The sequence below is a fragment of the Triplophysa dalaica genome, chromosome 6 (assembly GCF_015846415.1).
Source record: "Triplophysa dalaica isolate WHDGS20190420 chromosome 6, ASM1584641v1, whole genome shotgun sequence".
Taxonomy (NCBI): Eukaryota; Metazoa; Chordata; class Actinopteri; order Cypriniformes; family Nemacheilidae; genus Triplophysa; species Triplophysa dalaica.
In genome coordinates this window covers 26,314,845-26,342,344 of record NC_079547.1, presented here as the reverse complement: position 1 = coordinate 26,342,344, position 27,500 = coordinate 26,314,845, and the positions used below count along the sequence as shown (strand labels likewise).

General features: G+C 40.0%; 7 protein-coding genes and 1 non-coding gene across 15 annotated transcripts in view; 4 read left to right on the top strand and 4 right to left on the bottom strand.

The window, feature by feature from the left end:
• LOC130424826 (SLAIN motif-containing protein 1-like) overlaps window positions 1–3,640 on the top strand; it is a 5,642-nt gene extending 2,002 nt beyond the window's left edge. Inside the window, exons 3-8 of one of the 3 annotated variants that reach the window (XM_056750775.1) lie at window positions 104–226; window positions 343–465; window positions 579–851; window positions 1,374–1,508; window positions 1,686–1,968; window positions 2,671–3,640. In XM_056750775.1, the coding sequence (XP_056606753.1) occupies window positions 104–226; window positions 343–465; window positions 579–851; window positions 1,374–1,508; window positions 1,686–1,968; window positions 2,671–2,746 (1,013 nt within the window). In that variant the 3' untranslated portion in view covers window positions 2,747–3,640. Of the gene's footprint in view, window positions 1–103; window positions 227–342; window positions 466–578; window positions 852–1,373; window positions 1,515–1,685; window positions 1,969–2,670 lie in introns of all 3 variants that reach the window. The other 2 variants (XM_056750773.1, XM_056750776.1) reach the window with 2 other exon arrangements.
• Window positions 3,641–3,766: 126 nt separating this feature from the next.
• On the bottom strand, window positions 3,767–3,838 carry trnae-uuc (transfer RNA glutamic acid (anticodon UUC)). The gene has a single exon. It is a non-coding gene; the product is annotated as a tRNA-Glu (tRNA).
• Window positions 3,839–4,005: 167 nt separating this feature from the next.
• On the top strand, window positions 4,006–7,613 carry wbp4 (WW domain binding protein 4). Of its 2 annotated transcripts, none has more exons than XM_056750819.1 (10): window positions 4,006–4,143; window positions 4,280–4,352; window positions 4,453–4,515; window positions 5,109–5,232; window positions 5,634–5,816; window positions 5,916–5,974; window positions 6,048–6,123; window positions 6,205–6,398; window positions 6,463–6,659; window positions 6,764–7,613. In XM_056750819.1, coding segments are annotated over exons 1-10 (1,170 nt in total). In that variant the 5' UTR covers window positions 4,006–4,141; the 3' UTR covers window positions 6,963–7,613. The 2 variants fall into 2 exon arrangements, with proteins under 2 accessions (XP_056606797.1, XP_056606796.1); XM_056750818.1 differs by having other exon boundaries at window positions 6,463–6,671.
• A 1,459-nt stretch (window positions 7,614–9,072) lies between these two features.
• On the bottom strand, window positions 9,073–12,821 carry mtrf1 (mitochondrial translational release factor 1). Its single transcript, XM_056750817.1, has 9 exons — window positions 12,063–12,821; window positions 11,894–11,979; window positions 11,700–11,790; window positions 11,512–11,619; window positions 10,775–10,947; window positions 10,545–10,662; window positions 10,340–10,476; window positions 10,161–10,259; window positions 9,073–10,083 (listed from the first exon to the last, which is right to left on the bottom strand). The coding sequence occupies exons 1-9, from the start codon at window positions 12,361–12,363 to the stop codon at window positions 9,982–9,984; spliced, it is 1,215 nt and encodes a 404-aa protein (XP_056606795.1). The 5' UTR covers window positions 12,364–12,821; the 3' UTR covers window positions 9,073–9,981.
• Window positions 12,822–14,301: 1,480 nt separating this feature from the next.
• On the top strand, window positions 14,302–19,318 carry LOC130424275 (lysosomal protective protein-like). Of its 2 annotated transcripts, none has more exons than XM_056749791.1 (15): window positions 14,302–14,386; window positions 14,629–14,789; window positions 15,089–15,200; window positions 16,179–16,229; window positions 16,345–16,431; window positions 16,572–16,727; window positions 16,808–16,899; window positions 16,976–17,060; window positions 17,145–17,236; window positions 17,319–17,397; window positions 17,477–17,625; window positions 17,703–17,778; window positions 17,935–18,021; window positions 18,357–18,458; window positions 18,714–19,318. In XM_056749791.1, the coding sequence occupies exons 2-15, from the start codon at window positions 14,629–14,631 to the stop codon at window positions 18,795–18,797; spliced, it is 1,413 nt and encodes a 470-aa protein (XP_056605769.1). In that variant the 5' UTR covers window positions 14,302–14,386; the 3' UTR covers window positions 18,798–19,318. The 2 variants fall into 2 exon arrangements, with proteins under 2 accessions (XP_056605769.1, XP_056605768.1); XM_056749790.1 differs by having other exon boundaries at window positions 17,932–18,021.
• A 302-nt stretch (window positions 19,319–19,620) lies between these two features.
• On the bottom strand, window positions 19,621–21,058 carry LOC130424277 (phospholipid transfer protein-like). 2 transcript variants are annotated; one of them, XM_056749793.1, is made up of 5 exons: window positions 20,995–21,058; window positions 20,867–20,909; window positions 20,714–20,777; window positions 20,438–20,514; window positions 19,621–20,154 (listed from the first exon to the last, which is right to left on the bottom strand). In XM_056749793.1, exons 1-5 carry the CDS (start codon window positions 21,033–21,035, stop codon window positions 20,059–20,061), a joined length of 321 nt encoding a protein of 106 aa, XP_056605771.1. In that variant the 5' UTR covers window positions 21,036–21,058; the 3' UTR covers window positions 19,621–20,058. The 2 variants fall into 2 exon arrangements, with proteins under 2 accessions (XP_056605771.1, XP_056605772.1); XM_056749794.1 differs by having other exon boundaries at window positions 20,438–20,573; window positions 20,995–21,052.
• On the top strand, window positions 21,052–23,422 carry LOC130424276 (lysosomal protective protein-like). Its single transcript, XM_056749792.1, has 8 exons — window positions 21,052–21,165; window positions 21,250–21,341; window positions 21,424–21,502; window positions 21,582–21,730; window positions 21,808–21,883; window positions 22,036–22,125; window positions 22,461–22,562; window positions 22,818–23,422. Exons 1-8 carry the CDS (start codon window positions 21,067–21,069, stop codon window positions 22,899–22,901), a joined length of 771 nt encoding a protein of 256 aa, XP_056605770.1. The 5' UTR covers window positions 21,052–21,066; the 3' UTR covers window positions 22,902–23,422.
• A 302-nt stretch (window positions 23,423–23,724) lies between these two features.
• pltp (phospholipid transfer protein) overlaps window positions 23,725–27,500 on the bottom strand; it is a 10,363-nt gene continuing 6,587 nt past the window's right edge. For 2 of the 3 annotated variants that reach the window (XM_056749788.1, XM_056749787.1), the window contains exons 3-16: window positions 27,402–27,500; window positions 27,204–27,329; window positions 26,962–27,117; window positions 26,814–26,877; window positions 26,649–26,712; window positions 26,481–26,572; window positions 25,634–25,810; window positions 25,499–25,558; window positions 25,258–25,422; window positions 25,099–25,166; window positions 24,971–25,013; window positions 24,818–24,881; window positions 24,542–24,618; window positions 23,725–24,258 (exon numbers count right to left, since the gene is read on the bottom strand). The exon at window positions 27,402–27,500 is cut by the window's right edge and continues 1 nt beyond it. In XM_056749788.1, the coding sequence (XP_056605766.1) occupies window positions 24,163–24,258; window positions 24,542–24,618; window positions 24,818–24,881; window positions 24,971–25,013; window positions 25,099–25,166; window positions 25,258–25,422; window positions 25,499–25,558; window positions 25,634–25,810; window positions 26,481–26,572; window positions 26,649–26,712; window positions 26,814–26,877; window positions 26,962–27,117; window positions 27,204–27,329; window positions 27,402–27,500 (1,351 nt within the window). In that variant the 3' untranslated portion in view covers window positions 23,725–24,162. Of the gene's footprint in view, window positions 24,259–24,541; window positions 24,678–24,817; window positions 24,882–24,970; window positions 25,014–25,098; window positions 25,167–25,257; window positions 25,423–25,498; window positions 25,559–25,633; window positions 25,811–26,480; window positions 26,573–26,648; window positions 26,713–26,813; window positions 26,878–26,961; window positions 27,118–27,203; window positions 27,330–27,401 lie in introns of all 3 variants that reach the window. The other variant, XM_056749789.1, reaches the window with a different exon arrangement.

The following is a 27,500-nucleotide window of genomic DNA, read 5'->3' as shown; positions in this document are numbered from 1 at the left end:
GTGTGTGTGATTCAGCTTGGATGTAATCTCTCATGCAGGATTAGTTGATGTCAATCTTCAACACTACACATCGAGCTAACATGATTAAATCTGTGTGTGTTAGTGAAGAAATGGAGGTCAAGTTTCTCCTCTCCGTGTTCTCCGGCGGTTCCTCGTGCTCGTGTGGTTGGAGTTTCTCCTCTCTGTGTTACACCGAACTCCAGCAGCAGTATCTGTGAGAGAGCAGGTAACACACCTGACTGTCTGTATCCCATCATTCCTGTCTGCTGATGTCACGTGATCTCACACAGCATCATCACAGTCATGAGAGACAGACGGGATCATGTTGTTTGCGTGTCACAGGTGGAGGTGTGAGACGCAGTGTGTCAGCAGACGTCAGTGATGCGAGCGTGGACTCTGTTCCTCTGGGTTATAAACTTCAGGACCTGATGGATGTTCAGGTGATGGCTCGTCTGCAGGAGGAGAGTAAGTGCACACACGTGACGGGTTTCCTCTGCTGTCCTCACACACTTCATTTCTTCTGCAGGATTTCTCTCTTTGAGTCGTGATTTGTGTTTCGCTTCCTTTGCTCTGTTCAGGTTTACGTCAAGATTTTGTCACGACCTCGGCCGCTCACAACCGCCGCAGTGCCAGCTTTTCCTTTCAGCGAGGTGAGTCACAGCCGGATGAGGAGGATGATGATGAAGATTACGCTCAGCTGCCCCCTCCACAGCCGCGTCTGAGCCGGGCGGGACCCCTGCGGTGTGGCCTGACACACTCACACACCTTCAGCGGCATCAGGGACTGGACCACCCTGAGCTACCCCCCCATCTCACCCATTCAGGGTCAGACGGGCGTCAGGAACACCTCAGGTGGGAACTCCATGAACACCAATCACAACTCTGTGTGGAGATATTTCAATGACATCATCACTGATCTGACCACTAGAGATCCTCAGTCTGTTTCTTCATCGTTTCTTTTGATTCTTTACACGTGTTGTTGAGATCTACTGACGCACAAACACACATTTGAGCTCCTGCTGTCAGGCATTGCAAAAAAATTCAAAGCAACTGGATTCTAAACAGCACAGACATAAACTTACATTTGTTTAGTGTGTGATGAACATGATTTTGTCACTTCACTGTGATATTTACATGTTGACTGATGATTTTCTCCCGCTGAGATTAAAAGGAGACATGATCCTGATCATCTAAATCTATAAGAACACCAAAGCAGCTGCTGTCAGGAGTGAAGGACAACACATGTCACTCTGACGTTAATCTGATGTAAAACATCGTTTGGTGGATTTTTGGAAATGAGTTGGCAGTTCTGTGTGATGATGTCATGATATGAACAGTGATTGGCTAAGTTAACAGGAAGTGCTCTTCTTTCAGAGACTCTGAGGAGGAGTATGCCCAACCTCCTGAAATCTCTGAGCGTGTCGATCCCGGCCAATCAGACGTCTCCGTCCATCCGGAACAGTCAAAGCTTTGATTCGTCGAGCACGCTGGGTCGCCTGCAGTCCTGCAGTATGTGTCAGTTCATCATATATTCAGATCTGTCATCTTATTATCACAAAGTGAAATCTTACTGTACATCCACCCGACCTCACGTCTGCACACATTCTCTTATAACGTTCAGTCCAACAAGACAGATTTTGGGTGTGGACCCTCTCTTGAGTGATTCTGTTCTGTTTGTGTGTAAAGTTCCGTCCCCCGGGCAGCTGCAGAACCGCCTTCAGAGTGTGGGAAACTTCTCGTCCCGTCAGCCCCTGAAAGCCACGGCTTACGTCAGCCCCACCGTCAAAGGTCCATCGCCCATGACATCATCCACCAGTTTACAGTCTCTGTCCACCTGCGGGATTCCACAGCCCAGTAAAACCAGCAGCAGCAGATCTCAGATCCCGTCCCGCAGCGCTCTGCCACGACCCGCCTCTTTCATAGCGACCGGATCCACACCTCGAAGCAAACTCTCAACACCCGCACGCAGGTACATCTCAATACATGTCATGAGAACATTATCTTCTGAATGCAGAAGAGTCCAGACAGAGTGACCATCAAACATCTACTAGCAGTTGATTGTAGAGCCGCACACACACACACATACACACACACACATGTGGGTTTTTATACTGTACAAACTGTATATCATATTCCCTACCCCCTAAACCTCACAATCACACAACACTTTCTGCTCTTTTACATTTTCAAAAAAGTGAATTCTGTTTGATTTATAAGCTTTTTTCCTCATGGGGACCAAAAAATGTCAAGGACAAGGATTTGGGATATTGTCATCTTTGTGGGGACATTTTGTTTTTACCCTTCCCGAACACACACGCATACACACACACACACACACACAAACTTTACAGTTAGTCAATGAAGTGTGTGATATGTAGGGTGACCGTATGAACCATTTCTCCCTCTTCGGATGTGTCTTCCGAAAGTCGCATTTGTCGACCGCATACGTCATCAAGGTTTATCATTTAGGGTTTATTTTATAAAGGCAGCCTATATATTTCAAGTTAGGAACGACTACAATGAACTTCAATGATTATACGTCTCAAGCGATGTTAAATGTTCATTTTATAATGCTTTTTTAACTGAAATTTTAACACCCTAGTCATGTGTATTCTGGACTGAACGTGTGTTATGATGTCTGATATTCTTCATGTAACGTCTCTGTCTGTAGTTTGCTGACTCCACCAAAGAGTGTCTTGACGTTGAGCGCGCTGCGTGATGGAAGCTGGCGTGATGGATGTTATTAACCGCACGGGTTTTGAAGCGCTCTGCTGGTCAGGGCCTCTCTCTCTCTCACTGAAGTGTTGTTCAGATAAACAGCAGATCTTCCTCTTTATATGTCATGTTTCCAGAGCTTTGTATGCAAAACAATCACCCGCTCCTGAGATAAAACATCTGTCATCCACAAGATGTAAAGCAAATGTGAACATGTTTTTTACTATGACACTTATGTGAGGATGTTTCTATGAATAATAATACTTTTTAACTTGCACTTATGATCTGAAATAATGTTCCCGAAGCTGATGTTGTTGTCAATATTATTGTATTTATTTTGTGTTACACTTTCACCATTGTGTTTCATGGACACACATGTAGCAGTTTGTTTATTATTGATCAGTTCTGTTTCTGTTTTGTTTTTCTCATCACGTAAAACATATTTAAGAGAGTATTATACTTGTTTACTTTTTATTTCTGAATAATGCAATGATTTATTTCTTGATATTTCTTAATCACTGATGTTTTTAATGGGTGTGTCAGTTTTTACAGTCAAAATAAAGTTTTGTTTGTAATTTCTCTACTGAAGTATACAGGGTCTCCACTTCTACCCATGACTGACTAATCCATCTACTGCTGATTATATATTACAGGTGTCATTCATTTATTTCTTCAGGGTTCAATTAAAGTCCTGTCAGTCTGTTATTCTCTATAGACACACAAGCTGACGCATATTGAGTCTTTTCACATTATCGTATATTTATCTCATATTTCTATTAATCAGATAATTCACGCTTGTTGGTCTGAATGATCCGACGGTTGTTTTTATGAGTATATATCTTAATTACTCTGGTACTGTCATTTCTGAATGTTTATTGTGATGTTTCATTTATTAATTACTTCAGTTTGATTTTTCTTTGGGGATCAATAAAGTTTTTCACCTCACCTTGTCAAACATATTTTCTCGTAAATTTCAGTTGAATTCCAGTGGACAAGTATAAACACTTCTCTAATTACAGTCACAGTTTAAGTGAGTAAACGAAAAAGAACTCTTCCCATACCGGGAGTCGAACCCGGGCCGCCTGGGTGAAAACCAGGAATCCTAACCGCTAGACCATATGGGAGGCGATGAAATAACTGCGTGCTGTTGTCTACTTGATAATGATATATATGTCATATGTTTACTTTACTAAGTGATAATGGTCATTTTAGCACTTTTCATAATTTCCAGATGCGACTACGAGTATTTTACATAGTGTATAGTCTTAGAGTAAAGCGAAGAAGCGTGAAGCTTCAAAGTGTGTCGCGCTGCCCGTGACGTCATATCTAGGGGACATGAGTGAGGATGTACAATGAGTGAATATTTGATCATTTGATCATTTTTGAGAGCAGGAGGTTGAAGTTTTCATCGTTTATAATAAATCATCATGTAAGTAACGGAACACTACAAGTAAAATACCAAAAGTCTCTTTGAGTTGTAAATGTCAACACACGCGTGCTGTTCTGAGTGTGTTTTTATTGTTGTGTTTATAAAAAAGTGTGCGTGTGTTTTGTGTGCAATCAAGGACAGAATTTTGGAAATCGCAGCCGCGGAAGTTCTGTCAGTATTGTAAGTGTTGGATCGCAGATAATAAACCCGTGAGTCTCATCTTTATCATAGCTGGTGTTTGATCTATTAATATAAAGTCACGCGTGATTTGTACTAAATCTTGTCTCGTGGTTGTGTTTCTTTACACAGAGCGTTCAGTTTCACGAGCGAGGAAAGAATCACAAGGAAAATGTCGCGGCCAAAATCGAGGATGTAAGTGAAGTTAAAGAGACACTACACTAAACATATTAAATCGAGTTAAAAAGCACACTTAATACATGTTTACATCTTATTGTGCACGGAAAGAATCTGTGTGCTGTCCGCAAACATTACTGTTTCCCACAATGCACTGCTGTCATTCTCACCTTCTGATATTTAACATCTTCTCCAGTGCTCGTTTGATTAGGCTGGCAAACATTTGCTCACCAAACCGATTAAAAAAACGAATTACCAACCCTTTCTTCTTAAGAGGCATATAGAGTCCATACTGTAGTTCAAATCATGACCTCCTCATTGTGTTCAGTGAGCAGCCAGGTGCATTATGGGATACCTGTGTCTGTTGTATACTGCACACATCAGGTGTGAGCTGCAGGTGTGACGTTGTGTGTTTATGAAGTGTCCATACAGGTGTAGTGTGTGTGTGGTGGGGCGCAGGGGCGTTGTGATGTGTCTATAAACTGAATATTGGCTGCTGTTCTCACTTCAGCATGTGTCTGATGATAAGAGCGTTGTGTGTGTCTGTAAAGATCCTCTCCTATTGGTCAGCAGCGTTTGTGTCTCTCTTCTGTGTCAATGTCGCACGACAGATTAAGAAAAAGAGCATCGCCAAAGCCAAACAAGATGAGAAGACGTCAAAGCAGTTTGCAGCGATGGAAGAAGCTGCTCTGAAAGCTTACGAGGAGGATCTGAAGAGACTCAACAATCCGTCCGGTAATCCAAACTCTTCAACTTTTATTGACACACGACAAACAGTATATGTAGGAAAATGCTTAATACAACACTCGTATCATAATGAGTGCAATCCACATGTGTAATGAGAAAAACATTACATAAAGAAATATACACTTACAGATCTAAAAATAAATATGTAATGGTGCGTTGAATATTTAATGTGAATTATCTGATCATTTAGATTCATTATTTGTGCCTCAGAGTCATTTTCAACAGTTACACTTTGTTTGTTTGTTTCTCATTTAATCATGTGAGAAGATACTTGAATCAGATCTCCTGAGCTAGAAAAGAGAAACAAATGAGCAATAACATTCTCAGAAAGAGCACAGAGATGTAATCTTTGTTTTCTCAGAATGTTATTATTATTTGCTTGTGTACAGAGGAGAGTTTGCCTGCGTCATCCGCTCCTGTTAAACCACAGACCAAATCTAACAAACGTGAAGTTAAAGTGAAGGTGAAAGCGAAAGGGAAGATGAAAGCGAGCAGGAATAAACCAGCGGATGTTTGGCTTGAGGGAAGAACACATGAGGGTCAGATATACTTTTACAACACCATCACAGGAGGTATGACGTCACACACGCACACACACACACACACAGGAGTTCTGCTGAATGGGATTTTTTCTGATGTGATTGTGTTGTTGTTGTTGTTGATGATGTCAGAGTCTCAGTGGCAGAAACCAGGCGTGTTTCAGGGTGACAGTACATCAGGTCAAACGCAGGTACACTGATTCACTCTTCAGCTTCATGTCTGATGTTTGTTGAAGTCGATCACTTGAAGCGTGTTTTCTGCAGGGATCATCAGGAGGTGTGTGGATAGAAGCCGTGAGTCCTGAAGGATACACTTACTACTTCAACACAGAGACGGGCGGTAAGCTACAGAGCCACACACACACACACACACACACACACACACATACTCACACGACTGAATGAAATGTTTTCTGAGCAGAATCCAGCTGGGAGAAACCCGACGAGCTGAAGTCAAAGGACGGATCGCCTCCCGAGGAGACGCAAGGAGAAGCCGCTCCTCCTCAAGCCGAGTCTATCTCTACAGATGAAGAGAAGTCTGAACCTCCTAAAGAAACGACAGAAGAAGAAGCGGCTGAAAGCAAACAATCCAAAGTCCCAAAGATCAACTTTAGGGTAAGAAACAGACGGTATGCAGATGCAGACGCAGCCAGACAATAAACAGGTTTGTTTTCCACAGAAACGGAAGGCAGAGCAGAGCGAGACGTCAGGGGAGGATGGAGGACAGAAAGCGAGTGATGAAGGAGGAGATGAAGAGGTGAAAGAGGCTGACCGCTGCGTGACTCAAACTCCTCCTGCAGTCCAGAACAGAGAGACTTCATTAAGGAAATCCAGACCAGTAAATCCTTATGGAGCCTGGGAGAAAATCCAGCCCCTGTACGACCCCTAGTGAGAAGTGTTGTGTTCTATTAACATCATGAGCACCAATGTGTTGAATAATAATATCATGAATAACTGATGTGTTCTTGTGTCGACTGCAGTGAGAAAGTGGATTTACAGCTGCCGCACGCACACACTGCAGATGCCGCGCCGGTTCTCCCGCCTGAACCCAAATCTAGATTTCAAGAGCGCACCATCACGTCACTGGGAGATGAGAGCAACGCCGGATCCACGTTCAACAAGAGAAAGACTGAGAATGGCAAATCCAGAAGTCTCCGACCAAGAGAAAATGATGACTGATGTCTTTGTGTTCTGATCCTTATATTGATGTTGTGTGAACACTCGATCTTTTCTCTGTCGTAGGCTTGTTTCACAGGTCCGGGTCGGCTCACTTTTTTTAAACATCAAAAGCAGATTTTTTTCATTTCAGATTTGGTTTTGTGATTATGTGTGAAAACATTCTTTAGCAGTTTTGTGGTGGCATCTTGTGTTTTTAATATTTTAATTGTTGACGGAATTAAAGCCGTAGATGAAATATTTGTGTACTTGTTTTTGGTTTCAGTGTGCTCCTTAAATGACAAGCATGCTTGTTTTCTTTAGAGCAAATATTCTTCATGTTTGGGTGAGATGTTCAGCTTGAAGAATTCTTGATGATTCTAAAATGTTTGAGGTGCCAAATCAACATGAACAAATTGAATTGAAAGACCTGCGTCAGAAAAGATAAATATTTTCTTAAATGTTTCTGTCCGTGACTGATAGTCAGACGTGTGTTTGTGTGTTGATATTTTCCCTCTCACACAAAACTATCAGTCGAGTTGTTTGTGTGATCATAGTCACTTGTACACTTGTGTTTTATTCTGAGGGAGTGTGCAGCACCCTATATAGTGATTCACTCTATGAGTTCTTCAGTTCATTGATCATTTGTCCCTGTGGATAAAACTCTTAAATGCATCAATTCCACTTCAGGTTTATTTCTAGAGTGCTTTTCACAGTCCGCAGCTGTACACATTATAAAACAGAGTAAATATATAGATTGTGTAACAAATAAAGCAGAAATGGGAATTTATGGTGTATAATCATAAAAACTGTTTTTGTGGAGAACACAATACATGATCCAGATTGAAGCTTAAGATTTCAGTTGAATAGTTGTTGAACTACATGAGTGTCAGTCAGAGACTGTTATGAGTTTACAGTTCAGATGCAGAGACAGAGATGAAGTGATGAAGAGAGTTTCAACACTCAGTCTCACTTCATCTGACTAGAAACACATTGTTATATCAAGTAAAGAAAGGGACAAATCACTCTGTCCACTAATGTATTTAGACTAATAACTAATACGCTAACTGCCAAGAGGTCTCTGTCTCGTAATTTTAAGCAGTTCATGTTTAATTTTATTTTCACAAAGTACAAATCCAGAAAAACCAGGGAGTTGTGATGTTATTGAAAACCTTGAGATGCAGAACATTTGAAACTCATGAAGTCAACACAAATACAGAATTCAACATGAGATTAAACAAAAGCAACGATAGTATTGTAGATTAGAATTAAGTGATTATATACAAAAGTAAAGGCTAAAATACACAAGACTTGTTGCAGAAAGTCTGCAGATTTGATCAGTTAGTTTGTTTCTATTTGAAACTTTTAAAATGTCTGCAAGTGTGTGATGTCTATTTTAAATCAAATCTGTTTAGATTCTAAAAGTCTTGTAGTGTGTTCCAGCCAGTAGTAAAGAACACGTATGATAATAATAAAGTAAAAAACAAGTTTTCCTTTGACTCAGGGGTTGTTAGAACATTATATACAGTTGAAAGAAAAAGTATGTGAACCTTTGGGTTTAATAATTGGTTGACCCTCCTTTTGCAGCAATAACCTCAACCAAACGTTTCCTATAGTTGCAGATCAGACCTGCACAACGGTCAGGAGAAATTTTGGACCATTCCTCTTTACAAAAGTGTTTCAGTTCAGCAATATTCTTGGGATGTCTGGTGTGAATCGCTCTCTTGAGGTCATGCCACATCATCTCAATCGGGTTGAGGTCAGGACTCTGACTGGGCCACTCCAGAAGGCGTATTTTCTTCTGTTGAAGCCATTCTGTTGTTGATTTACTTCTATGCTTTGGGTCGTTGTCCTGTTGCATCGTCCATCCTCTGTTAAGCTTCAGTTGGCGGACAGATGGTCTTAAGTTTTCCTGCAAAATGTCTTGATAAACTTTGGAATTCATTTTTCCATCGATGACAGTAATCCGTCCAGGGCCTGAGGCAGCAAAGCAGCCCCAAACCATGATGCCCCCTCCACCATATTTCAAAGTTGGGATGAGGTTTTGATGTTAGTGTGCTGCGCCTTTTGTTCTCCACACATAGCGTTGTGTGTTCTTTCCAAACAACTCAATTTTGGTTTCATCTGTCCACAGAATGTTTTGCCAGTAGTGCTGTGGAACATCCAGGTGCTCTTTTGCAAACTTCAAACGTGCTGCAATGTTTTTTTTGGACAGCAGTGGCTTCCTCCGTGGTGTCCTCCCATGAAGTCCATTCTTGTTTAATGTTTTCCTTATTGTAGATTTGTCAACAAAAATGTTAGCATGTGCCAGAGAAACTTGTGTGTGTTTTTTATTGGACAGGCCAGCTTTAATCAACACATCGAATCTCATCACATTGATTGGACCCCAGGTTGGCTGACTCCTGGCTCCAATGAGCTCTTGGAGAAGTCATTAGTCTAGGGTTTCACATACTTTTTCCACCCTGCACTATGAATGTTTACATGTTGTGTTCAATAAAAACATGAAAACGTATAATGTTTGTGCGGTATTAGTTTAAGCAGACTGTGTTTCTCTATTGTTGTGACTTAGATGAAGATCAGAACACATTTTATGACCAATTTATGAAGAAATCCAAGTAAGCCCAAAGGGTTCACATACTTTTTCTTTCAACTGTAAATTGCACAAGCTCAAAAACAAATGTCATGATATCATGCAAATCGCTGCCAAATGCAGAAAAATGTAAATGAAAAAAAAAAAAAATCTCAACATCTCTCAAGCTTTGAAGAAACTCTGATCCTGGATCAGTATTGATTCTGTCAGCATTCTTACAAATCTCCAATATCAAAACTATCTGTATAAATAATAATTGTGTATAGTAGGGGATTTCAAACTTATTTGTCAGCTGAATTATAATAATTACTAAATGATTTACTTGTACCTGTGAGATTTAAAATATACATGTATATTATAAAAACACATTTGAAATCAAATTATCTTCACAAAACATATTTTTATCTGTTTTAAAGATTTTATTTTTCAGAGATACTCAGATGTGTATGATCATCAGATGTTGTTCTCCAGCAGTTTGAGTAACGTCTCTCTGTCTGTGTGCTCCTGCAGGAGTCTGATCATCTCCTCCAGACTCTCACCTCCTCTCATGAACTCCTGTCAACACACACACACACAGCTGCACATTCACATTTCAACACACACTGTCACATGATCATAGGTCCACACGTTACCTTGATGTCACGCATCACGTGACCACTCCTGTGATCTGTCACACGGTCCTGACTGAAGTTATATGTGCGGATTCTCTCCGACTGCGATCGAGACCCCACCTGTGACACAAACACACACATCTTCACATCTCACACACACTCAATCTATGTCAAGTCACTCGTGTATTTCATTGAGAGACCTGCTGTTTGCGTGATGCTTGCGTGTGTTCTCTCTGCTGCCCTGTGCAGCTCTCATACAGACGTGCTCTGAGGACGCGCATGGCTGTGTCACGATTCTTTAACTGAGAACGAAACTGCTGACATTCTGCTACAATCCCTGAGAACACACACAGCCACATCATTCCAGCGCTCCAGCAGCATCGGTGATGAATGACATCATGTTACCTGTTGGCAGGTGAAGGATTCTCACCGCGCTGTCAGTGGTGTTGACGCTCTGACCGCCTGCTCCTCTGGATTTAAACGTGTCTATCCGCAGCTCTCGGGGCTCGATGTGAATGTCAACCTGTGTAGAGATGTTCAAGATCATGTCATCTGTTCAGACATTCAATAAACTAATCAAAACGGATATGTGAAATGTAAACGTCTCAGTGTGGGTCAGTGACGCTGCGTCTCACATCATCCGGCTGCAGCAGGACGATCACCGTGACTGTTCCTGTGTGAATGCGCTGCATGCGAGACGACAGGCCGACTTCAGGAATCCTCTGAACTCTGTGTGTGCCGCCCTCAAACTTCAGCCAGCGATACACACTGTCCCCTGAGATCCTGACGGCTGCGTGATGAAGACCCCCTACAAACACACATCACCTGTGACATCATCATCACATCAAACACACATACACACACACACACACACACACACATCACATGTGACATCATCATCAAACACACACACATCACATGTGACATCATCATCAAACACACACACACACATCACATGTGACATCATCATCAAACACACACACACACACACACACACACATCACATGTGATATCATCATCAAACACACACACACACACATCACATGTGACATCATCATCAAACACACATACACACACACACACACACACACACATCACATGTGACATCATCATCAAACACACACACATCACATGTGACATCATCATCAAACACACACACACACATCACATGTGACATCATCATCAAACACACACACACACACACACACACACATCACATGTGATATCATCATCAAACACACACACACACACATCACATGTGACATCATCATCAAACACACACACACCTCACCTGTGACCTGTCACATCAAACATATCAATCAATCCATGACTCACAGGTCAGGAGAGGGTGATGATGATAAAGTTCTAGTACCATATTCAGCTGCAGTATTATTTAAAATGTCAAAGTGCCAGTTTTTGTAGTTGGCGAAGTGCTGGTACATGTCGAGCATCTCTCTGGTGAACTGCTGACAGATGTCACCTGCAGAAAACACACAAACACACACACTCATGAGCTTCTGACACAAACACACAAAACTCTGAATGCGTAACATCACAAACCTCCAGTGGTTCTTCCTGCTGCCACCTCCAGAATGACGTTTTTACCATCCTCATCCTCATCATCATCAGTTTGAACCAGAGTCTCGATCAACTGAGAAAACACACACACACACACACACACAGTGTGATACAGACTCACAAGCGCGTGTTATTATAACCAGTCCAGAAGAGAAACATGAGTTGTGGTGTTTCACCTCTTTCTTCAGCTGCTGTAATCTTCTGCTGATGTCTGTATGTTCCTCTCTCAGCAGTGAAAGCATCTGCTCCTCTTCTGCACAGCCTGTCACGCACGCGCGCGCGCGCACACGCGATACATCATTTTATTTGATGTGAAAAATGAAATAAAGTGAAAGTCAGACTTACTGTGAATGAGTGCGTCTACATCTTTCTCTTCTCTCATCGCGTGTTGAGTTCTTTCAAACGCGTCAACGACACGCGACAGGTGAACGAGTTTATGATTTAAACCTTTGCGTTCAGATTCACTCACGTGCTCGCGCTCTAAACGACTCGATACACACTGATGTTCATCTAACACGCGCTTAATGTGTTTCTGAACTGCCTCGCGCTTCAAGAAATCTTCAGATTTATAATCTGACTTCCATCTCCTGACAGTCTGAAGCGACGCGACCCTGCGCAGAACCCACGCCATCATCAAAACAGACATAAAGAATAAAGCTTAAATAAGTTCAACCTTTAAAACTCAACCACCTTTAAACACATGTCAGTCAATGCTATTAAACTAAAGTTAGCTGAAGAGAGAGCAGTAAAATAAAGCACGTCACGCACCGATCGTCGTAAGACATTTTTCTTTATTTCATAACGGAAAGCTGATTATTGCATCAAAACAATGTTAAATACTAAACATTAGCCCGCAGCTCGCGTTTAGTGACGCGCATAACAGACGCAGAGACAGCGCGGTGACTTCTGGGATGTGAAGTTTTCAGGTGCGTTCCAAATCACGCTATTCTTCGACATTGTGAAGTATAAATAGTGTGAGAAGTGCGTTCACATTGAAAATTCCCCCCGAAAAGAATTGCGATTTAAGTACCCGAATGAAGTACTTTCTAAACCGAAAATATGAAGTGTTGATTTGTGGACATTTCACGCACTGAACGGTCGCAGTTTCGCTTACGTAGCAGAAAAGAGGCGGAGCTATTAGACGCTGCTCGAGCAAAACTCTCCAGCAGAGGAATAACGCCTTTATGTGCACAAAGTATAATATTTCAGCTTTTTTATAATGAAAACCAAAAGGGTCTCAAGGCTTTTCTCTCTCTCTTGAATTTATTTTAAGTTTTTGTTACCCCTGGCTCAATTTTATTTGTCTATTTATTTTATTTTATTTTGACTTGCTTTTATTTTACTTCCCTTTACTGGCTTTTTGTCTTCTGAATTATTGTTGCTTATTTCTGCTCTTAATTGTGACTATGTTTTTGATGTTATATTTGTTCAATAAAAAATAAAAAAAGGAATAACGCCTTTAATCTGATGATGACGAATGTAATGTGTAACAAAATAAAAACATTAACAAACATAAACAATTTTAAATAAAAGAGTGAGGGTCTTTATCTAATAACAGAAACATATCCAGCATAGAAATACAATTATGGGCCTTTGTTTTTTTGTCGTAAATCTGAGAGAATTTAATTTAATTCAATTCAAGTTTATTTATGAAGCGCTTTTCAAAATGTGCATTGTTCCAAATCAGCTTTACATGAGCAAATAAGAAAAACAGAAAAACACAGAAAGGTAAAACACAGCACAGGTCATGATGTTTATAGAACAAGCAAGATCATTCTAATAAATAATATCTAGTAAATAAATAATTAAATAAATGTACCATTATTCTTAAATAATTAAACCAACTGTTGAAACTTGGTCTAACTTTGAGCTATTTACATTTATGAATACAATGATTCTCTAAAGACTGAACCAGAGACTAGACTCAATAGTATGTCATCTGGGACACCGCTTTAAATTCAAATTCCGGTTTTAATCAACCACAGTTTAAGACAGCGGACGCGACACGTGACGACTGTTCCGACGTATGCCCGTGATGACGACACCGTTTCTGTCAGCTGACCCGACTGCCTGAAGACTGTGTTGAAGGGCCAGATTTCAAAATAGAAGTTCATGTCAACTTTACAGACGTGGATATTACGCACCTGTTTTGTATTTATGCATGTACACAAAAATATTTAGTATAGCTATTGAGTATTTGATATTTAAACAGATCAAACAAAAATAGTAAGAGTGCTTTATGTACAACAAAATTGGGTTATAAAAGAACGCAACGTTATAATAAATCCAATGGAATGCCGATCGCTTTATTTGTAATATTTGATGGTTACACCAAAGACATAATGTATACAAATAATAACCCCCCCCACGAATCCATATTTGTATATGAAAACCTGAAAGTCTATTTAAATATATAACCTTTAACCATTTTTGTCCTTTTTATGGTATTGTTATGAATACTGTAGTTATTTACTGCTATGCTTTCTTAGTGTGTTTTTATATCTATATTAAAATTGGGTAATATTTGTGGCTTATAAACTTTGAATTTGCTGAGTGGACGCGATGAAGTCACGTGACGTGATCACGGGAAAGTTAAAGTCACATGATTTTGTGCCTCTGCTTGAGCAGTTAAACAGCAGGTTTTGGTGTTTTCTCCCACACCTGGAACGGTAAGTTTGGCTAAATAATCACGTGTTTTAAAATCGTCATTTTGTGTGAAATAATATCAGTCAATGTCGTACTCTTTGTTGTGGTTTACTTTAAAAGGTTCATTTCCTGGATAGTCCTCAACCCACAATCATATGAATCTGTGTATAGATGTCTTTACACACTCAATGTGCTGCTTGTGCATTTGATTCGTCAGATTTAGATTGATCTGGAAAAGTGTGTTGTGTTGTGTTTCTATCATCAGATGCGTGTTGTGTTGGTGTGTTTGTTGCTGGGAGTGTTGGAGGTGTTTGGAGCTCCAGATGCAGATGAAATCAAATATCTGCCTGGACTTCAGAAACAGCCGAGCTTCAAACATTATTCTGGATACTTCCATGTGGCCGACAATAAACATCTTCACTACTGGTGAGAAGTTCAGTTCTGTACGCCTTCAATCACAGAAAAGCCCTTAAAAGTATAGTAGTTCATAACACTAGTGGATCAAACCCACATGAACTTCACATTACGCTTTTTGCAGTTTTGCATGATTTGTTTTTTGTTGTCATGCGTACGGATATATTAATAATTGGTACAATGACACTCAGACACTGTAAGTGTCTGTGAAGGACATTTGTATACATGAAAGTTATCAGAATTCACATGATGTGAGGTGCCAAGGTCAGTGTTGTTGTGTCTGAGAAGTGTGACGTCTCCTGCTGCTGTAGGTTTGTTGAGTCTCAGAAAGATCCAGCCAAAAGTCCGGTTGTTCTGTGGCTTAATGGAGGACCAGGATGCAGTTCATTGGATGGTCTGCTGACAGAACACGGCCCTTATCTGGTGAGAACACCACTGATTCTAGACCCCACTTGTGGCACTTGACTACTTTCATGATGTATTTCCTGTTTTTGGTGTTCTAGTGGAGATCCCAAGTGAGCATGTAGTGTTTCTAAGCTGATGGGACACACTTACTGTAACAAGAGCACACATGAGACGTTAATTAATGTGCTGTTTCTAATTATGTGATACAAAGCAGTTTTACAAAAGACATAATGAACACAAAATACGTTCACCAATAAAATGTGCAACACTTCATTTTACTACAAAATTATGTGTAATATCCAATCATACAGTCAAGTCAGATTTATTTTTACAGAGCTTTATTTGTATCAAAGCTGCTGAACCCAGAAAAACAAAGACTGAAGGCAACACACCAAATATAAAATCAATAAAGATCTAGATGATGTCTCATGGGCTGCGTCTGAAGTCGCTTCCACACTATATAGTAGGTGAAAATGAGTCATGAGTAGAGAAATACCCCGGTGGTCTTCTGCTTCCGCTGAGATTTGTGAGTGTGCATCAGATGAACACTTCTCTATCCCATGATGCCACGGGAGCTGAGCAACGCTCACATTTCAAAAGTCAATCAAATACAAATGGTTAAAAACCTGATGCATGATGGGATACACTTGGCACTGAATACCGCTCAGAACTGCACTTTGCAGATTTTAAGACATTGGACAGATGTGTGCTCTTACTTATTACAATATCTATATAAAAAAACATGCTACTTAAACTCAGATTAACTAAACTTGGCTCTGTACACTGTATTAGGCTTTGAGAGACATGTTTTTATTGCACTTATGCTTCCTGTTGTCCTAATGCCTGCTAAATGATTACATGTAAATGTACTTCCTGTCGCGTGCACACGATTGCCAAGAGCGCAAGTGGGGTGTTTGGACGCAACCTTTCTGTGGAAACGGCAAATCTTTCAAGTGATGCATTTGGACATGAATATTCCTCTGTGTTTATTTGTAGATCCAAGATGATGGTGCCACTCTAGAATACAATCCTTATTCTTGGAACAAGGTACAGTTTCATCATTTTACCCAGAATAGTTTGCCACCACCAAATAAGCCATCGCATGTGCAGTTTCAGTCTGTTTCTTACTGGACTTTGGCTCTCCTCACGAAATGTGCTTCAGATCGCAAATATGTTGTACCTGGAGTCACCAGCAGGTGTGGGCTTTTCGTACTCGGACGACAAGGAATACACCACCAATGACACAGAGGTAGGATTCACAGTTATGTTGAGGTGTGATGCAAGAGTTGCCTTTAGTTTTAAAACTCCTCTTCAGTCCAATGATCTTGTGTTTTCTCTTCACGAAGATCCGTCTGATCAAACATGAATCGTGTGCTTTGACCATTCCAGGTGGCCATGAACAACTACCTCGCAGTCAAAACCTTCTTCAAGTTATTTCCAGAGTACAGCAAGAATGAGTTTTTCCTGACGGGCGAGAGTTACGGAGGCATTTACATCCCAACACTGGCTGAGATAGTCATGGAGGACAGCAGCATTAATCTAAAGGTGTGCTATGAACACAACTCTCCTGCGTTGTGTTGTGTTGTGTTTGTGTGACTCAGTCTGATGTGTTTGTGTGTCTTTAGGGTATTGCTGTTGGAAACGGCATGTCCAGTTACGAGCTTAATGACAACTCTCTGGTATATTTTGCGTACTATCACGGCCTTCTTGGAACGAGGTACAGCCTTTCCAGTCTCCTCATGAGAACGTTTTTATGAGAAGGTTGTGACGTGTGATGTTTTTCTGTCTGACAGCTTGTGGAATGACCTGCAGACATTGTGCTGCAAAGATGGAGTTTGTAACTTCCACAACAACCAGAATGTGAACTGTTCTGCTAAAGTAAGTAAAGGCGTTCTCATAAAGGGTATGAAGATCTCATGAGCGTGTTTTATTCATGCCGTCTCTCTCCATACCTCTGTTTAGCTCAGTCAAGTTGATTTTATCGTCTACCAGTCGGGACTCAACATGTATAACCTGTATGCACCCTGTGCAGGGGGTGTTCCTCAGAGAGCGAGGTCAGTTGACATGAATCTAGTGTTGTAGCTGGGACGTGGAGACTCAGTCATAATGTGATGTCATCTTTTCTTCTCAATCCAGCGTTGAGAACGGGCAGTTTGTGATCCGGGATCTGAGTCATCACTTCATCAACTACGAGTTTTCCAAAACACGCAATGAGGTAAACCTGCTCGTTTTGATGTCTGTCCATCTGCAGCGCTGAATCATGGGTAATCACATGAAGGTTCTCATTGGCTCAGAAATTTAGAGGCGTGTCCGGCCTGTTTAAATCTGCGAGGCTGGATCCTCCCTGTACAAACTCCACCGCGTCCACCCTGTACCTCAACAACCCGCTGGTGAAATCTGCTCTTCACATCTCACCCAACGCTCTGGACTGGGTCATCTGCAGGTGTGTCACTGTGTTCTGGGTCCACTTGTGTGATCATTTCACTCGCTTTTTAAAGCTTGGAATTGTTCTTTTTTCAGTGCTGAGGTGAATCTGAATTACAATCGTCTGTTTAAGACTGTGAAGAAGCAGTACCTGAAGCTACTGGGAGCTCTGGTGAGTGATGACGGATTTAATGGTGCAATATTTGGATTTAAACATTGAAATGTTACTCTATCTCTGTCACCTGATGTAACGGGTGGTGTGTCATTTTTTTTTTTTTTTTGTGCATTTCATCTGTGGTGACTGTAAGAACGTGTTTGTTGACAGAAGTACCGTGTGCTGGTGTACAATGGGGATGTTGATATGGCCTGTAATTTTCTGGGAGATGAATGGTTTGTGGAATCACTGCAGCAGGAGGTGAGATGTCGCTCTTTTATTTACATTACAGGTTATTCTGACCGGGAGCCGCCCACTTAGAGAGGAAGCTGTCCTCTGACTCATGTAGAACAACCAATCAGGGTTCAGTTTCACCATTGAGTACAGACCTAAATGTGACGAGAAAGGAGAATTTAACATTCTGTATGTGCATCTAGTTATTTATATCCAGTTTTCTGCTATTAAAGGACTTGAAAATGAAACCAAACTTTTAAATGTTTTAAAAGAAGATAAATCCAGAATTTGGTTTCTTAATGAAAGCTTTAATTGTAAATGTGATTTATAAACCTGAGACTTGTCTGTGTGTTTTGTGACAGGTTCAGGTTCAGCGCAGGACTTGGATTTATAATGACGGTGAAACTCAACAGGTTGGCGGATTTGTCAAGGAATTCTCTAACCTGGCTTTCCTCACAGTGAAGGTAAGATCTGGGCTATTACGTTTTAAAATGTATATTGAGGCACTAAAATGTTTTAAAATTAAACTGAAGTAAATGAAATTTAGGGTTAGGTTAATAAAATGGGAAATTTGCTCAAAATTTAACAAAAAATATAAAAAGGCTAAATTCACTAGAATTAAATAACTAAAAGAAATGAAAAAAATAAAGCTGCCTGTGTGCTTCTGTGAGACTTCACTGAATATTCTGAATTAATGTGGATGGACTCTTGTTTTACAGGGTTCGGGTCACATGGTTCCTACTGATAAACCAATAGCAGCTTTCACGATGTTCAGTCGCTTCGTCACCAAACAGCCGTACTAGGTCACACTCTTTTAAATCAGAATTTGCACACTCACACTGGTTAAAGGTTTCTGTGTCGGACTGAATTTAGTGTCCCACAAGTTTACGTTGTGTTTTACGGAGTTTAGATGGTGGCCTGCTGCCTGTATTATTCTATTCGAGTTGTTTGTTTGGACTGGAAGATAATGTAAAGTACCTGCAGACTGTGATGGGTTGATCAGATGTTGATTATTTACAAATGCCTTTAAAGAATCAGTTGGGTTAGTCTTACGATTGCACCACTTTAACCATGAACATTCACAGCAGTGTGACCGCCTCTTAAATGACGAGAGATGTTGAATTTAATTGATCACAGAGATGATTTAGTTTTTATTATAACACCGCTGAATGCCTGACTACAGTAACTGTGCCTGTGTCCATCTGTCCTCCTTGACTTGATAATGTTTAAAAATTATTTTATAAGTGATTTGTGGTACTTTTGGGCTCATGAGGAAACAATCTTGTCATTTTTTTTTTAATAAAATAAAGTTTCTATGATTTTATTTATTTTTGTGCACTCTGCTGCTTCAATCATGTAAACATGGTTTGAGATTAATGCAACAGTTATTAATCTGAATTAATATTTATATATAAACTATAATATGGTTGTTTAATGTTATAGTTCTAGTAAATCTCCTGGAAAATATAGATATAATACAAGAGGATTAATTCTGTCTCATTAATGAACAAATGTAAATGTTATAGTAACCGAGATAAATAATAAAGCACCAAGCCCCTTGGAGCAGTGTGTTACGGGGTATTTTATAATGGTTTAGAACTCAGAATCAAGGACCAGATCTGACCGTTTTATTAATGGTATTTTTATTGTTAGTTCATACTATCTACAACTTTATTGTTACCGGTATCAAGGTAAATGATTTCCAACAAAGAGTATTTTAAACTTTAGAGAACAACAAACCAACATGATTTTAGACACTTGTACAAAATCAAATACACGGTTTATACATTTAATATTACAGCAGTGTGATCAGTCCAAAACTGGAAAGTCAACATAAAACTATTTCACTTGTGTAAAGTAACGTATGTTGTGTACAGTTCCAAAACTAATCTCAAATCAGTTTTTTTTCCACGTATGCAATCTTGAGGTCCGAATGCTTGTTTAAGTTGACCAATATCTTGCTTTTTCTGGAAGGTTAGTTTATAATCTATTTTCCAAACATTATATCTATCCGTAGGTTTCATGGAAATACATGTTAATGTTTTTGCGTCATTTATTCCCTTCTCAAATTGAGTTGTCTGAAGAGCTTGCCAGCTGTTTTGTGATTAATTCTCGCAGTCCTGTTCTGAATTGTAGGTTGGCTCCTATGATGATGTAACCCTGTAAAATCAAACATGGAAAATGAGTGACTGGAGAATTACAACAGCACATCTCTTACACGCCTGTCAGTGATCTTCAGATGAACTTTTAACATCAGGCTACATGAATACATTATAGACCCTGTGTTGAGCGCTTAGGCTGGTTGCAGTGATGTAAATGGTGCCGCCATATTGGACAGGGCAAGTCTGAGAGTTCAATGAAACGTCTTTTTGTGTCTATGACTGTGATTATCTGTTTTACAAACCAAAGAGGTACAGCTTGAAGTGTGAAGAGTTTCACTCACATTGTGATACTCCACCACCTCCTCGATGAAGTCGATCCCGTCTGGAAGAGGAATCTGCACACCACGCTTGGTGTAATCTTACACGAGAACGACATGAGCATTAGATGTGCACACACTGCTCTAACGCTTCTCAATGCTTTGTCAGATCAGAGAAAACATGCAAGGAACCAAATTGAAATTTTGAATGATAAGAATCATTATTTGTATTTTTAACCTCAAGATATAAAATTATTCTTAAACTATGATAACTAACAATGATAAAACTGCTTGACTTACTGTTGATGAGAGGAACCACAGATACCTGAAATAACGTCTTCAGAAGACCCTGCAGTGGAATCAGCTGAGTGATAGAAAAGTCTGTTATATTTATTTTGCACACTTAAATGATCTTGTATGTTAAATTGAAACATTGATTGAGAACATTCTTACAGCCAATGATTCCAAAGCAGATTGATTTGAGATGATTTTGAATCTGAAAATCAGGATCATCAGTTAATAATGTTACTCGCAACACAGGTCGTACGTAAAATACAGTTCTGTCTATTTATGGCATTTACCGTCTCAGATCAAGATGGATTGCCAAGCGCTTTCCCTTCATCGACACCTTTGCGTTAAATTTAGATATATTTATGATTTATGACAGCTTGTGGAATGACCTGCAGACATTGTGCTGCAAAGATGGAGTTTGTAACTTCCACAACAACCAGAATGTGAACTGTTCTGCTAAAGTAAGTAAAGGCGTTCTCATAAAGGGTATGAAGATCTCATGAGCGTGTTTTATTCATGCCGTCTCTCTCCATACCTCTGTTTAGCTCAGTCAAGTTGATTTTATCGTCTACCAGTCGGGACTCAACATGTATAACCTGTATGCACCCTGTGCAGGGGGTGTTCCTCAGAGAGCGAGGTCAGTTGACATGAATCTAGTGTTGTAGCTGGGACGTGGAGACTCAGTCATAATGTGATGTCATCTTTTCTTCTCAATCCAGCGTTGAGAACGGGCAGTTTGTGATCCGGGATCTGAGTCATCACTTCATCAACTACGAGTTTTCCAAAACACGCAATGAGGTAAACCTGCTCGTTTTGATGTCTGTCCATCTGCAGCGCTGAATCATGGGTAATCACATGAAGGTTCTCATTGGCTCAGAAATTTAGAGGCGTGTCCGGCCTGTTTAAATCTGCGAGGCTGGATCCTCCCTGTACAAACTCCACCGCGTCCACCCTGTACCTCAACAACCCGCTGGTGAAATCTGCTCTTCACATCTCACCCAACGCTCTGGACTGGGTCATCTGCAGGTGTGTCACTGTGTTCTGGGTCCACTTGTGTGATCATTTCACTCGCTTTTTAAAGCTTGGAATTGTTCTTTTTTCAGTGCTGAGGTGAATCTGAATTACAATCGTCTGTTTAAGACTGTGAAGAAGCAGTACCTGAAGCTACTGGGAGCTCTGGTGAGTGATGACGGATTTAATGGTGCAATATTTGGATTTAAACATTGAAATGTTACTCTATCTCTGTCACCTGATGTAACGGGTGGTGTGTCATTTTTTTTTTTTTTTGTGCATTTCATCTGTGGTGACTGTAAGAACGTGTTTGTTGACAGAAGTACCGTGTGCTGGTGTACAATGGGGATGTTGATATGGCCTGTAATTTTCTGGGAGATGAATGGTTTGTGGAATCACTGCAGCAGGAGGTGAGATGTCGCTCTTTTATTTACATTACAGGTTATTCTGACCGGGAGCCGCCCACTTAGAGAGGAAGCTGTCCTCTGACTCATGTAGAACAACCAATCAGGGTTCAGTTTCACCATTGAGTACAGACCTAAATGTGACGAGAAAGGAGAATTTAACATTCTGTATGTGCATCTAGTTATTTATATCCAGTTTTCTGCTATTAAAGGACTTGAAAATGAAACCAAACTTTTAAATGTTTTAAAAGAAGATAAATCCAGAATTTGGTTTCTTAATGAAAGCTTTAATTGTAAATGTGATTTATAAACCTGAGACTTGTCTGTGTGTTTTGTGACAGGTTCAGGTTCAGCGCAGGACTTGGATTTATAATGACGGTGAAACTCAACAGGTTGGCGGATTTGTCAAGGAATTCTCTAACCTGGCTTTCCTCACAGTGAAGGTAAGATCTGGGCTATTACGTTTTAAAATGTATATTGAGGCACTAAAATGTTTTAAAATTAAACTGAAGTAAATGAAATTTAGGGTTAGGTTAATAAAATGGGAAATTTGCTCAAAATTTAACAAAAAATATAAAAAGGCTAAATTCACTAGAATTAAATAACTAAAAGAAATGAAAAAAATAAAGCTGCCTGTGTGCTTCTGTGAGACTTCACTGAATATTCTGAATTAATGTGGATGGACTCTTGTTTTACAGGGTTCGGGTCACATGGTTCCTACTGATAAACCAATAGCAGCTTTCACGATGTTCAGTCGCTTCGTCACCAAACAGCCGTACTAGGTCACACTCTTTTAAATCAGAATTTGCACACTCACACTGGTTAAAGGTTTCTGTGTCGGACTGAATTTAGTGTCCCACAAGTTTACGTTGTGTTTTACGGAGTTTAGATGGTGGCCTGCTGCCTGTATTATTCTATTCGAGTTGTTTGTTTGGACTGGAAGATAATGTAAAGTACCTGCAGACTGTGATGGGTTGATCAGATGTTGATTATTTACAAATGCCTTTAAAGAATCAGTTGGGTTAGTCTTACGATTGCACCACTTTAACCATGAACATTCACAGCAGTGTGACCGCCTCTTAAATGACGAGAGATGTTGAATTTAATTGATCACAGAGATGATTTAGTTTTTATTATAACACCGCTGAATGCCTGACTACAGTAACTGTGCCTGTGTCCATCTGTCCTCCTTGACTTGATAATGTTTAAAAATTATTTTATAAGTGATTTGTGGTACTTTTGGGCTCATGAGGAAACAATCTTGTCATTTTTTTTTTAATAAAATAAAGTTTCTATGATTTTATTTATTTTTGTGCACTCTGCTGCTTCAATCATGTAAACATGGTTTGAGATTAATGCAACAGTTATTAATCTGAATTAATATTTATATATAAACTATAATATGGTTGTTTAATGTTATAGTTCTAGTAAATCTCCTGGAAAATATAGATATAATACAAGAGGATTAATTCTGTCTCATTAATGAACAAATGTAAATGTTATAGTAACCGAGATAAATAATAAAGCACCAAGCCCCTTGGAGCAGTGTGTTACGGGGTATTTTATAATGGTTTAGAACTCAGAATCAAGGACCAGATCTGACCGTTTTATTAATGGTATTTTTATTGTTAGTTCATACTATCTACAACTTTATTGTTACCGGTATCAAGGTAAATGATTTCCAACAAAGAGTATTTTAAACTTTAGAGAACAACAAACCAACATGATTTTAGACACTTGTACAAAATCAAATACACGGTTTATACATTTAATATTACAGCAGTGTGATCAGTCCAAAACTGGAAAGTCAACATAAAACTATTTCACTTGTGTAAAGTAACGTATGTTGTGTACAGTTCCAAAACTAATCTCAAATCAGTTTTTTTTCCACGTATGCAATCTTGAGGTCCGAATGCTTGTTTAAGTTGACCAATATCTTGCTTTTTCTGGAAGGTTAGTTTATAATCTATTTTCCAAACATTATATCTATCCGTAGGTTTCATGGAAATACATGTTAATGTTTTTGCGTCATTTATTCCCTTCTCAAATTGAGTTGTCTGAAGAGCTTGCCAGCTGTTTTGTGATTAATTCTCGCAGTCCTGTTCTGAATTGTAGGTTGGCTCCTATGATGATGTAACCCTGTAAAATCAAACATGGAAAATGAGTGACTGGAGAATTACAACAGCACATCTCTTACACGCCTGTCAGTGATCTTCAGATGAACTTTTAACATCAGGCTACATGAATACATTATAGACCCTGTGTTGAGCGCTTAGGCTGGTTGCAGTGATGTAAATGGTGCCGCCATATTGGACAGGGCAAGTCTGAGAGTTCAATGAAACGTCTTTTTGTGTCTATGACTGTGATTATCTGTTTTACAAACCAAAGAGGTACAGCTTGAAGTGTGAAGAGTTTCACTCACATTGTGATACTCCACCACCTCCTCGATGAAGTCGATCCCGTCTGGAAGAGGAATCTGCACACCACGCTTGGTGTAATCTTACACGAGAACGACATGAGCATTAGATGTGCACACACTGCTCTAACGCTTCTCAATGCTTTGTCAGATCAGAGAAAACATGCAAGGAACCAAATTGAAATTTTGAATGATAAGAATCATTATTTGTATTTTTAACCTCAAGATATAAAATTATTCTTAAACTATGATAACTAACAATGATAAAACTGCTTGACTTACTGTTGATGAGAGGAACCACAGATACCTGAAATAACGTCTTCAGAAGACCCTGCAGTGGAATCAGCTGAGTGATAGAAAAGTCTGTTATATTTATTTTGCACACTTAAATGATCTTGTATGTTAAATTGAAACATTGATTGAGAACATTCTTACAGCCAATGATTCCAAAGCAGATTGATTTGAGATGATTTTGAATCTGAAAATCAGGATCATCAGTTAATAATGTTACTCGCAACACAGGTCGTACGTAAAATACAGTTCTGTCTATTTATGGCATTTACCGTCTCAGATCAAGATGGATTGCCAAGCGCTTTCCCTTCATCGACACCTTTGCGTTAAATTTAGCATCCTAAACAAAAGTGTGAAATATTTCTCTCAAACTCTCTTCACAGATGTATTGTGGGATTGTGTAAACGGGTGTCTTCTGGGTTAATCTTTACCATGGTCATGCTGCTTAGCTGAACGGCAGCTTTTCCCGGAGGCAAGACCAGAACTTTGACGTTTGAGACCACGGAGACACTGGCACCGGAGGTCTTGATGGTGCAGCGAGGGGGAGCGGTGACCTCTAACTCCAGAGACATGGGGTGATTCATCAGAGCCGGATCCTGACAACAAAACATCGGCTTCAGACTCTTCAGGCCTGTGCTATTTGTATTTATGTCGAAAAGTATTATTTCCCACCAGCATCATGATGGTCCCGAGGTAAGTTGTCCTGAGCAGCATCTCCACATCCTTCGGCATCTAGAAAGAGTTAAACAGAGAACATTTAGGTTTTGCCACATTTTACATGAATATGAAAACACGACCATATCTCACCCGTTCATTTGCTATCTGAAACTGGAACAATCCACCTGTGTAGTAAGCGTAGAGTCCGCTGTCGAAGAAATACTCGGAGAGAGCCAGATAGATCATCCGATCATACTCTCTTATGACTGGATTGACAGCGTAGTTCACTAGAGTGTTACTCTCATTCTTAAGATCATAAAACATGCCCTGTCCAAAGAGACAAATGAGATTTGAGCGCTTATTCACTTTTAGTACACTTGGAATATGAAAACTACTCAACTATTATTTTCTGTGAGTATACTTCAGAGTGCACTTTCATCATGTAAAGACTGTGAGTATAGCAGTATAAATGAAAAGGTTACTAGTTGTGAACTCCAAGTGTTCACTCAAACGTGCACTTTCATAAACAAAAGAGTGGACCAAGTAGTAATGAAATGACACTTGCAAGAAGACTGGGTCGTGAATATGAGTCTAATTACTATAAATATACTTCAAATTAACTTGAACTTTACTTAAATTGATACTTCACCCAAAAATGAAAAATCTGTCATAATTTTCTCATCCTTCCGTCATATTAAACCTGTATGACTTTCTTTCTTCCGCAGAACACAAAAGAAGATATTTTGAAGAATGTTGGTAACCGAACAGCGCTGGCCCCTGTTCACTTCTACTGTGTGGACACAAAACCAATGCAAGTGACTGGGGTCCAGTTCACATTTTTCAAAATATCTTTTGTGTTCTGTGGGAGAAAGAAAGTCACACAGGGGTTAGTAAATGAGCTGTCACTTGAATTATATGTGAAGTGAGTTTGCAGTGTGACTGTATTATCATGACATCACCAGAGTCACCACCTGTCAACCCATCACACGTCACTCACCCTAAAGTCCATATCAAGACTGCGTCCTGTCACCACAGGGTCACTCAGCAGTGAGTAATCAATCCCCACGTAATTGTCCACCTCCGAACGCACTACAAGAACATACATGTGTGTCAGAGCTTCATCATGAACACAATATTAATATAACAATCAGCCTTCTTCACTAACCTGGAATGGTTTCTAACAGCTGGTTGACCAAAACCAGTGCGGCGTGATTCAGGGCTGGACAAATCTGATTCAAACAAACAAGTTTCTTTGATTTATCCAAACAGTGCAGTGGGTTTGGGCAGAAGTGATGCTTCATGTTCACTAAACAAAAATCATGAACGTAACCTGTCTGTTTAGAACGAAGCGCATTCCTGTTGTCAAGAAGGTTGCGAGGATGTCATAAACCCTCCTGTGGAAACATGTTCACACATCCATCAGATCACGAACATCATCCATCACAGATTCACTGGAAGCTCCATTAAGAGTCAAATACCCCAGAGTGCCGCTGAATCTGGCCCTCATCTTAGTGATGACCGCATCACAGGAGGCGTTGGAGATCTTCAGCCGTCCCTCCTCATCTCGACTCAGATGAAGGGATGTGAAGATGTTGACACCTTCTGCCGAGGCGTTGATAGAACCTTCATCATAACTAACGGACGGAGAGAAAACAAAAGACAAGCCAGATGTAGTAAGAGGTCCACTTAAGAACGCCTTCGTCTCAGACATCAGACTTACAAAAGCCAGTATAAGATTTTCCTCTGGAAGTTGAGCGTGATGGAGGAGTTGTGCACTTCAAAGATGAGCCCGACATCAGGGTGGAAGCGCAGGTCAGAGGTCAGGTCCAGCTCTGTGATCTTCACGCTGTAGAGATGAAGACAGATGTTATAGAATCACTCGTGTCAGGATCTCTGGTGTTGGACGTGTAAAACATACTTTTTAATGGTGTATTGGAAACGTCCCTCTGAGCCTCGCATCTCTGGCATCGTGATGTTACTGATCTCTTCTTCAACAAACTTCTTTGTTTGGGACTTC